Consider the following 11477-nt stretch of genomic DNA (forward strand, 5'->3'; position numbering starts at 1 on the left):
AAAAAAAAAAAAAAAAGAGTGTATGTTCAGCCACATTACTGAAAATAAAAGAAAATGCTCTGAAGTGTTTAAGTTTTGGAGCATTTTTGAACTTCTTCAGTATATCTAATTTGGTTTGTGACTCCCTTGTTTGTTTTGTCAACTCTCAGGGTTGTGCAGGTGCAGCCCTTTTTACCCAAACTGAAAGATATACTCCATTTATTTTAAAACTGGCTTTCTGAATACTGATAGGATGTTGAAGACACAATCTAATTGAACTACAGGAAAATTAGGACCATTATTACAATATAAATGATGTCAGTTTAGATTTTATACAGTAGCAGGAGGAGCACCCCCACTATATTTAACTGTTTTTTCGGTGATCCTGGAAGCACTTGATACTGACACAAAACATATTTGTAAATAATATTACTACAGAAACAAACACAAGTCACAGCTCCTAATGGTGATATATTGTATTATAGCACCTCATAATACCACCATACTGCTCTTACTTAATTCCTACTGGATTAGAGGTGTAGGATGTATCCTGTCATGTAATTTAACTAATGCAGATCATAGATTTAATTTCATCGCCATACTTATGTTTGACCTGGGATAGATGCCTGTTTGATTATCCGCTAATTGTATTAGGTGCTGACATTTGACTGTGTTATCCAGAGTAACTGAACTCTGACCTTCTTCTAAAGGAGCACAAAAAGAAAAAAAAAAATTATACCACAAAATCCTATGTGATTATTTGTTGGTTCAATGACAGATTTGAGCCACATAATTATAGCAAATAAAATGAACCGCGTACAGCTTAATCTGGCTCATGCAACTGTTTACTTTTGTTGGAAAACAGTTGTCCTTTGTTGCAATACATCATTAGTCCTTTAGAGGGCAGACTTGTGTTGTTTTTGTTTTGAACATGGTCTGCAGTTTACAGTGAACAAGTTATGTCAAAATAAAACAGGGAAAGAATAGGTTTTGGTTGTATCATTTTGTATCATGTATCACTTTGGATTTACTTAAATGTATGCATTCATATGCAAGTCATGGAGTAATGGACCGAAATTAGAATTTAAAGGCCCTGCACACTCACATACATGACATGCCTGGATTATATGCTGACTGAATGGTGAAAAGATCCCAGTAAAATTTAAGACCACACAGCATTTAGATTTCATCAATTGTACCATGTACGGTATGTAAGAGTGCAGCCACTCCTCACATACACATTAAAGTATATACTTACACATTTTTCTTTTTGCACATTGTTTTATATAAGAACAGTTTCTAAACTATTTTCTGTTGAATTGTTTTTATGTACATCTATAACTTAACATCATGTTTGTCTTCTTAGTTTGAACACCACTATTTCTTAACCTACAATGTGCTGTTCATGTTGTCCCTGGTGCACAGCTAAACTGAATGACATACTGTCATAGGTACTGCAATATAAGGCTGCTCCCTCATGGCTCAAGAACACCATCAGACAGACAATCATTTAAAAACCTACTGATCAATATTTGATCCATCCATTATATAGCCAGTATCCTAATAAAAAAAAAGTTCAGAGGCTATACCATGTGTATATTGATGAAATATTGAAAATGAATTCAAAAATCAAAGATGTAAAGCCAAGATCAATTTTCCTATGAGTTGGCACAAAGCTTTGTGACATATAGTGGAATGTAATGTCCTCTGTTTTATTCAAATCTGTTAGAATATTTCCTTTTCCTTCTTCCTGCAGTGAGCTGCTGTTTTGGTCTCTCATTTCAGCAGCAGCATGACGTGGCTTCAGGCATCGAAAAGACAAAAAGGATGAAAAAAACAATCTTTAGTATCACTGGTCAGTCATTAATAATTTTATCACTGAAGTAAAATTTGTGTGTTTGCTATAAAATTGTCATTATTAAAAAAATATTTTAGGGTTTCATTCAGTTTCAGGGTTTCAGTTGGTGGATTGGACCCAAACTGTAGATCCAATGACCGAGTCAGTAATAAAATAGTCATCACTGGGTCACTGGATCTTACACGTTAAAAATTACGTTGTGCCACAACATTCAGATATTTGTCCTTGTTGACCGATAAATTAAGGTGTGTGATATAAAGTTTTTTTAATTTAAGAATTCAAACAAATATTTATTCTGATGTTGTACAACACGTGTTTAAACAGATTGGGGACTCATTAGCCACGTCATTAGTGATTCAGTAAATTAATGAAAACTTCCAAGAAATGCAACTGAAGTAGTTACTGTCACATTGTCACTGACTGGATGTGACGTCACTTTTCATTTTCTGCCATTTCCGCATGACTCACAATGAGTTTTACTGATTTAAATTTGGGCCAAGAAAGCAAGAAATCTAAAATCATATGTTTAATTTACAGTAAAGAGCTCAACAGTCTTAAGCTACTGGGATTATAATGGAGGACATGTCCCCCCCCTTCTCATAAAGGCCTACAGTCATGCCTTTTCATCATCACATAATCAGTCAGCATAATGTGTGGGTTCACGAGCGCAGCAGCAGGATGAACAGGTCAGTGGAGCTCAGACAAACACATTGACCTTCCATATTGTTCTAAGCTGCCACTAATTGTTTACACAGGGTAAGAGCCTTAGGAAACAGCTAGAGAACTTAACTTTGAGGCTCAAGAGATCATGATATAAAGCCACACAAGTGACATGGAGCAAGGATTATGGCAGCAGGAGGTGGAGGTATTTGACAGGGTCCTCGTGGGTTTTCACCCACCAAAGGCATCATAGCAGATCAGTGTGTCATCCTATTGTCACAGACCATTTCCTTATGGGCTAAAATGTGATATTACGTCATCATATTGTTTGGATTCGAGAGCCTATATTTTGTTGCCATACAGTCAAACGTTTTAAGGGATTTGTCTCAGATTTATAGGTACACAAAATAAACAAGGTTGTAAAATCAGAAGTCTAAACAATTGAATTATTATTATAGGGAAGTCCTAACATCCTATCCAAGAGTCTTGTGTACACATTTCACAAACATTTACAATCAGCTGTTTCTGTTCCACAGATTTACACTGTGCATCTGTCGCACAGTATAGATTAATGGATTTTTTTCTGCCAATTGCAGTAAAACTACTGCATAAACTCCTTTACTTATTGTGACTAATCACTCACTTTCATGGCTGCAGGCGCTATTTGCATTTCTCCTGGCATTCTGGTATTCTTCTCACTATGTGACTCACAATGTGAGAAGAATACCAGAAGTGTTTATCACTTGAACTTGGACTAAATAAGAATGTTTATGATGAAAGAAAAGTGTACTGTTGTAACCTCCTGTTATACTGTTTTCTTACCTATTCTAAATGCCAATTATCCTAATTGATTGTGTCCCTCAAATCATCAAGCTGTTTGAGATGGTGTCATATGTAAAGCCTCATTAACTATACAATACTACAATAACACCAATAGTAATAATGTTCAATCATCAGTAATACTGATAATAATACCACTAAAAATTCCTGACACATTACACACACTTAAATAAATTGTATCATTTACTCATGATACATTTATTCTTTATTTTTCTACTTCATAACATACTGTTACAGCAGAAAAGATTCATAGACTACATCTTCTCTGCAGCTTCCTATCTTTTTTATCAAATTAAAGGGGGCAAATCTCTTGTACACCTGTGGCATTGATCAGTAAAAGCCTGTCTGATATAAATACTGGGCACAGACATGCCTTTAGCTAGCACTACAGGAACCAATAATTGTGATTCATTATGTAATGATATTTTCATTTGCACATAAGATTTATTTGTTTGTAGAAACTATACAATCTCTCTCAACAGGAAGCACAGATTTAGGAGGCGGCACTTCCATAATAGTAATTAATTAATCAGTAGTTTTAGTAGAATATTCCTCACTTACTCTGATACATCTGCCACTACCTGGCTATCTCTACTGGTGATCTCCAACATAACAGTACCCAAGAACATATGATACTGATGTGGAAAAACTGCTCTGTGCCTAGAGCCACCCTACACACTGGGTAATCCTTTCTTAAGCCTGATACGATAACGAAGGTAGAGATCATCCATCTTAATACTGATCGAAAGCAGGTTACCAAGGGATAGATCGAATATCATTAGCAGTCGTAATAGTGCTGATGACTGGATTAGCTGATTCCTAAACAATGTCCTTCCTTGCAGATTGGATCGTCATTGGAACATTGGATTAATGGGGCCAAGCTTGGGCAGTGAGGGCTAGATTCAACTAAACTGTTCCCTTATGGGTGCATACATCTTTATGTCAGTACATGTCAGTATATGTGTGTGTGTGTGTGTGTGTGTGTGTGTGTGTGTGTGTGTGTGTGTGTGTGTGTTTGTGTGTGTGCACTTGTGTGTGTGTCCTGACATGAGACCTGAGATTGTGTCTCTGATAACAGGATATGACTTCCTGAAATCTTTTATTGGCCCTCTGTCTGTGTGTGTATGTGTGTGTGTGTGTGTGTATATGTGTGTGTGTGTGTGTATATGTGTGTGTGTGTATATATGTGTGTGTGTATATGTGTATATGTGTTTGTTTGTATATGTGTGTGTGTGTATATGTGTGTGTGTGTGTATATGTGTGTATATGTGTGTGTGTGTGTGTGTATAGGTGTGTGTGTGTGTGTGTGTGTGTATGTGTGTGTGTGTGTGTTTGTGTGTGTGCACTTGTGTGAGTGTCCTGACATGAGACCTGAGATTGTGTCTCTGATAACAGGATATGACTTCCTGAAATCTTTTATTGGCCTCTGTCTGTGTGTTATCTCACTGTGCTCTATGTTTATTTGCATTGCTTCTCATGTCATTTCAATTACCTTCACCAAAGCTTTTTTTTGTTGATTTAATCAAGCAATTAATTATTCAATCTTTCAATTAATTAGATGTTCATTTGGAAATCCCTAAATCCCTATAAATTTACTCCTAGTCCTCTGTAATGGACTGCCGCATACAGGTCCATCTGCATGAGACACTGCACTTCAACCATCACATGAAAAGCAAATTTTGATTTTTCTTATTTACATAAAGAGCAAAAATGAAGCACGGCCGCGTTACGGAGCTTCCGGAGGACTTCTACATCCCCATCGCTCTGGATACGGACAACATCACATCTCTCAGCCCCTTCCTCATCCCCCAGGACCATCTAGCAAGTTCAGGCACCTTCTATGCAATGTCTTTCTTCATGTTTTTTATATTTATTGTGGGCACTGCCATCAATGTGCTTACAATTGCATGCACCGCTCAATACAAGAAGCTCCGTTCCCACCTCAACTACATCCTGTTGAACTTGGCTGTGGCCAACCTTCTTGTGTCCTGTGTGGGCTCCTCCACCGCCTGCTGCACCTTTGCATCCAGATATTTCATCTTTGGACCTCTGGCATGCAAGATTGAAGGTTTTATGGTAACACTTGGCGGTAAGAATGAACTTGAGGCACAGAAATAATATGATACTTGAATTTTAATGAGCCAGAAAATAAAAAAAACAAAGTAAAAGTAAAAAAAATGCTTTACTGTGTATCGTTCCAGGTATGGTAAGCCTGTGGTCTCTGGCTGTGGTAGCTTTTGAAAGATGGCTGGTCATCTGCAAGCCACTTGGGAACTTTGTTTTCAAGCCCGACCATGCTATAGCCTGCTGCATATTCACCTGGGTGATCGGATTAATTGCCTCAGGTCCTCCACTGGTCGGATGGAGCAGGTTAGTGTTTCACACACACTTACATTTACACTAATTTTACAGTAAAGCTGGGAGACAGGCTACACTCAGGACACTGTGATTTTCTCTCCAGGTATATCCCAGAGGGCCTGCAGTGCTCCTGTGGCCCAGACTGGTACACAACTAACAACAAATACAACAATGAGTCCTACGTGATGTTCCTTTTCTGCTTCTGCTTTGCTGTTCCCCTCTCCACCATTGTCTTCTGCTACGGTCAGCTGCTCATCACACTGAAAATGGTGAGGCAACATTTGAAGAACAGAAGAGAAAATGTTTTATTGTGACGGATGATTGTCATGAGAGTCAACTCTCTTCTCTCCATCAACAGGCAGCGAAGGCCCAGGCTGAGTCTGCCTCCACCCAGAAGGCAGAGAGGGAAGTGACCAGGATGGTGGTTGTCATGGTGATGGGCTTCCTGGTGTGCTGGCTGCCCTACGCCTCTTTTGCTCTGTGGGTTGTGAACAACCGTGGGCAACCGTTCGACCTGAGATTTGCATCTATACCATCTGTCTTTTCCAAGGCCTCTGCAGTCTACAACCCAGTTATCTATGTCTTACTCAACAAACAGGTCAGTTGGATGTCCTATCATATTGAAAACACCTTACAGTTATGGGCAGGACAGCTTAGCAATAAACTAGGTTTTGGAAGCATGTAAGGTTCATGCTGTTCTCAGGGAGTAATGTTATAACAACACATATGAAGGCAATAAAAAGCAACAACTTAGACTATACAAAGATGATAAAAGAGGTCATGTGGCTGATTTGAAATAGGAGGCTAGCAACTTAAATACACACTGATAGTAGAAACAAGTTGATGTGGAATGGGCAGTAATTAAGCTTGTTTAGCAAAAGGAAGAGTTTTTAAAGGTTTGCTTTCCCCTGATGTCTTCCAGTTCCGTTCATGCATGATGAAGATGCTGGGAATGGGTGGAGGTGATGATGAAGAGTCGTCGACGCAGTCAGTGACCGAAGTCTCCAAAGTTGGGCCTGCTTAGACCGAACATCCACATTGTTTTCATTTCATCGTCAAAATACTGCTGCACAGGCGACCGATAATTTGTGTATTGTAAATATGTACGCATGATGGTGTTTTGTGCAATAATTTGCATAGATACCACACTTTATTTCTATAGGGAATGATTAACACTTTTTTTGCACAGCAAATATAAAAAGATTAAAAATAAAAAAAAACTGTTCAGATCAGAGTGTTCAGCAATACCACTTCAATATTGGTGTTTTATTTTATTATTTTGTTTTTAATTCTTATGCAACTCAAAGCTAAACATTTTATTTATTAATTTCACATTCACCTTCACCTTCTGGTCTCTGTAATATCTATAACCTGGCTCCTTTGAGACACTGATGATGATGTCCTTCTCTGCATTGCTTCTTTTAGAACAACAGAGTTACCACAAGCACCTTCAGCTATCACATGGCATTTCCAACATCTTATGCACCTTTCATGTTCAGGGAAGGAGGCAAAAAGCCAAAAAGGTAACACAAAGCTTGAGTTAAACCGGTAGAGTGGATTACAAAGGGCTGCAGTGCAGGAGATTGTCAGTGTTAATGTTAATGGAAACCAGATTAGCAGGAAACAACCTGCTGTGCTCTTCTTTAAGAAAGTGGGATTAACCTGTTTAATAGGGGTCTAATGAGAAGAACAAATGGTCATGTATATCCACACTGGTGCACAGAGTACACCATTTTGTATATACATACGTGCTTGTGTGTGTGGCCCCTGATTCAGATGCCCGTATGTAACATTTCTGCTTTAACTAAATCTTGAAATTCTTAATGTGAGCCCAGTGTGGGTAACATTCAGCATTCATATTCATATTGTCTCTTATATTTATCATATCTCTTAAGCAGCAGGTAAATAGGTATCAAATTTAATTTCTAAACATTAACACACACTTCCTACGCATTGTCTGTATTTTCAAATAAGAGTAACTTTTATTATTAAGTTGCGTCATGCAGCACCTGACTTTCAATGTGACACAACTTTATGACCTCTTTGGCAGCACAGCCTGGACCTGAAACCACTAAATGACTTAAACTATTAATGCAAACCTAAATTAATCATTTAATTATATAAGTAATTAGGCTTTTAAATTGGATAAGTGGCATCCCAGGCCATTTATATAAGTCCATCCTCCACAAGAGACCGTTATCAGAAATGTTCGGGACATGGTCACTTTAGCAATCTTGTCTGCCTCTTAAAACTTTTATTTTTTACTTTTTTATATATGTGATTTACATTAGCAAAGATAACATTTTCATCAACAATCCTACAAAAAGAGCAAAATGAGGGTAAATCATGGTCACGAGCTGCCAGAGGACTTCTGGATACCCATCGCTCTGGATACCAACAACATCACATCACTCAGCCCTTTCCTGGTTCCCCAGGATCACCTGGGTGGCTCGGGTATCTTTTACAGCATGGCGGGATTTATGTTCTTTGTATTCGTGGTTGGCACTGCCATCAACACCCTCACCATCGCATGCACCATGAAATACAAAAAGCTTCGGTCCCACCTCAACTACATCCTGTTGAACTTGGCTGTGGCCAACCTTCTTGTGTCCTGTGTGGGCTCCTTCACCGCCTGCTGCTCCTTTGCATCCAGATATTTCATCTTTGGACCTCTAGCATGCAAAATTGAAGGTTTTATGGCAACACTTGGCGGTAAGAATGAACTTGAGGCATAGAAATAATATGATACTTGAATTTTAACAAGCTAAAAAATGAAAAAACAAAGTAAAAGTAAAAAAAATGCTTTACTGTGTATCGTTCCAGGTATGGTAAGCCTGTGGTCTCTGGCTGTGGTAGCTTTTGAAAGATGGCTGGTCATCTGCAAGCCACTTGGGAACTTTGTTTTTAAGCCCGACCATGCTATAGCCTGCTGCGTATTCACTTGGGTCTTTGGACTGATTGCCTCAGTTCCTCCACTGGTCGGATGGAGCAGGTAAGCAACAGGAACCAACTACCACTGAAATTCATCTCAGAACCAGGAAGTTGGGATGTATACTCAAAGCCCTCGTGATTTTCTCTCCAGGTATATCCCAGAGGGCCTGCAATGCTCCTGTGGCCCAGACTGGTACACAACTAACAACAAATACAACAATGAGACCTACGTTATGTTCCTTTTCTGCTTCTGCTTTGCTGTTCCATTTGCCACCATTGTTTTCTGCTACGGTCAGCTGCTCATCACACTGAAAATGGTGAGGCAAACAAAAAACACAAAAAACACCTGAAATCTATAAAACGTTTAAATGTAGTTACTTTGGTTTACTGGAAAAGGTTTTCAATGAGCAACCTTTTGCTGATGAAATTCTTTATGCTTTATTCAGATCCCCATTAGCTTTAGCTTTAGCTTAGCGGTTGCTAATCTTCCTGGTGTTCACACAAAATCAATCATACACAAACAGCATATAAACAAACAAACAAACCAGCATTGACAGACACTCTGACCCAACTCTCTTCTCTCCATCAACAGGCAGCGAAGGCCCAGGCTGAGTCTGCCTCCACCCAGAAGGCAGAGAGGGAAGTGACCAGGATGGTGGTTGTCATGGTGCTGGGCTTCCTGGTGTGCTGGATGCCTTACGCCTCTTTCGCTGTGTGGGTTGTGAACAACCGAGGGCAATCGTTCGACCTGAGACTCGCCACCATACCCTCCTGCTTCTCAAAGGCCTCTGCGGTCTATAACCCTGTTATCTACGTCCTCTTCAATAAACAGGTCCGTTAAAAGTCATGAATGAACACTGGATTTGTTGCAAGGACGCACGTGGGACAACGTTTGAGGGAACCTGAGATGGAATCCCATTAGCCTTTTAGGGCCTTAACCAAGCGGTCATAAATAGTCTCTGTGTATCACATATGTACTCTTCTTCCATCTTTTGTGCTGCGTCCTCTGTGTCTCAGTCTAAAAGCGACATTTTATATGATATAATCATAGAGTGTCCTATTGTGTTGAGTAATTTGAGAATACCTCCATACATACATTGAAACATTTAACCATTCATGTACACCCTTTGCTGGGATGATGATGTTAATCAAAACCACTGCTTGTAGAAGAATGATGATGGCACTTTTTTTATTGGTAGAAAAATTAGATAATTCCACTGTTTTTTGCTGAGGTGTGAGTTGCTGTCTGCCAATGTCTCTTTTTTATACTACAACTGGCATTAATGCTTCTTCCTCTCAGTTATGTTCATGTATGGTGATGAAGATAGATGAGGAAGAATAAGGGGTTAGATTCTGGAGTTTTGCAAAGACCTTTCTTGGAGCGAGGATTGACTGATCCACAAAATCTGTGTAGATTTTAACAATTTAAGTAATTTGTCTTTTTTTTCCCTTTCAGTTCCGTTCATCCATGATGATGATGTTGGGGATGGGTGGAGGTGAAGAAGAGTCATCAACAACACAGTCAGTGACTGAAGTCTCCAAAGTTGGGCCTGCTTAAACCACGCATTTCTCTGCCACTGATGATTTGTGAATTGTAAATAACAATGAAGATATGTATGTTTTGTCATATGAAAAAATGTGTGAGTAAGGTTGTAATTCAAGTAAGAAATCATAAATAATCTGCAAAGTGAAAAATAAAAAAAAAACATGTTTATAGTGTCTGTGTATTGCTGATACTGGGAAAAGAACACATTCACTGGTTTGGACCTAATATTGTGTTGTAAGGCGCATATTAATTGCAAGACACAAGCGGCTCAGCTGTGTTGTAAATATAAGTCATTACTTACTGAAAAATTTAAAAAATGCATTGTTTTTGTTGTCAGGGGTGGACAGTATCAAAGTACATTTATTTGAGTATTTAAGGCTTTTACTCCACTACAAGTAAAAGACAAATACTGTACTTTTGACTCCACTACATTACTGTGATGTACTTGTTACTTTGAAGCAGGGCTTTTATCCAGCAAAATTTATTATATTTTATTTTGAAACTGTGGTAGACCGTAAGCTGTGTTCGTCACAGGAGAAAAACCAATCACAGCCAGCTCCTAAACTGTCAGACATGTTGTTCTTGCTGGATTTTTGAACATCTCAATATGAACCTGGCAGTGGCCTAATGACGGCTACATTCGATAAAGATGAGGTCGATATTCTTCACCTGAGACCAAGGCCTTATCGTAAGTCTACGTTTGAAATTTTTAGAAATAAATAAAGATTCCTTTTGCTGTCTTTACCATGACCAAACTTCATCACTGCCTACAAAAATTTGCCATCCAACTTCAGAAAGCATGTCAAGGTATGCAGACAAACTTTTAACCCTCCTGTTATGTTCTTTTCTCAGGAACAGCAATGATGTTCCTGGGTCAATTTAACCCGGGGCATGTTTAATTATCCAGAAGTGTCAGAAACCAAAAAAATCCCAATAAACATTGTTTATAACTCATTATTAACTCCATTACTAACCATTTCAATCAATATTTAGTGTAATGGTGTTCTTTACTCTCACAGATCATGGTTCAATGAGGATAATTCACTCGTTTTTCATAAAAAAATGCATGTTAAACTTTTTTTTAATGTACTTTGGAAAGACCTACATATAAAATAAAAGAGTTTTACATGACATTAATTTTTTTTTAAATTTTATTTTAAATTTTAAAATTTTTTTATGGAGTGATGTTGATAAATTAACACGAGTCACTGTCATCCTAGTGGGCCCTGGCGCTGTCTTTATTATGTTTTCTGCAGACAGTTTTGCCTGAAGTATATTTGGAGATGAAGACCACTGTATTTCACC

The 11477-nt window shown here is 38.4% G+C and overlaps 2 protein-coding genes across 2 annotated transcripts; both read left to right on the forward strand.

Moving 5' to 3' along the window:
• The first annotated feature begins 5031 nt into the window (after window positions 1-5031).
• LOC111649279 (blue-sensitive opsin-like) lies at window positions 5032-6942 on the forward strand. The gene is made up of 5 exons (XM_023399053.2): window positions 5032-5426; window positions 5539-5707; window positions 5799-5964; window positions 6054-6293; window positions 6618-6942. The coding sequence occupies exons 1-5, from the start codon at window positions 5048-5050 to the stop codon at window positions 6717-6719; spliced, it is 1056 nt and encodes a 351-aa protein (XP_023254821.1). The 5' UTR covers window positions 5032-5047; the 3' UTR covers window positions 6720-6942.
• A 966-nt stretch (window positions 6943-7908) lies between these two features.
• Window positions 7909-10345, forward strand: LOC111649278 (blue-sensitive opsin-like). Its single transcript, XM_023399052.2, has 5 exons — window positions 7909-8407; window positions 8519-8687; window positions 8778-8943; window positions 9219-9458; window positions 10083-10345. Exons 1-5 carry the CDS (start codon window positions 8029-8031, stop codon window positions 10182-10184), a joined length of 1056 nt encoding a protein of 351 aa, XP_023254820.1. The 5' UTR covers window positions 7909-8028; the 3' UTR covers window positions 10185-10345.
• The last annotated feature ends 1132 nt before the right edge of the window (window positions 10346-11477 follow it).

Source organism: Seriola lalandi, unplaced genomic scaffold, assembly GCF_002814215.2.
Source record: "Seriola lalandi dorsalis isolate HSWRI2012SDOR001 ecotype SW California unplaced genomic scaffold, Sedor1 jcf7180002050280, whole genome shotgun sequence".
Classification (NCBI taxonomy): domain Eukaryota; kingdom Metazoa; phylum Chordata; class Actinopteri; order Carangiformes; family Carangidae; genus Seriola; species Seriola lalandi.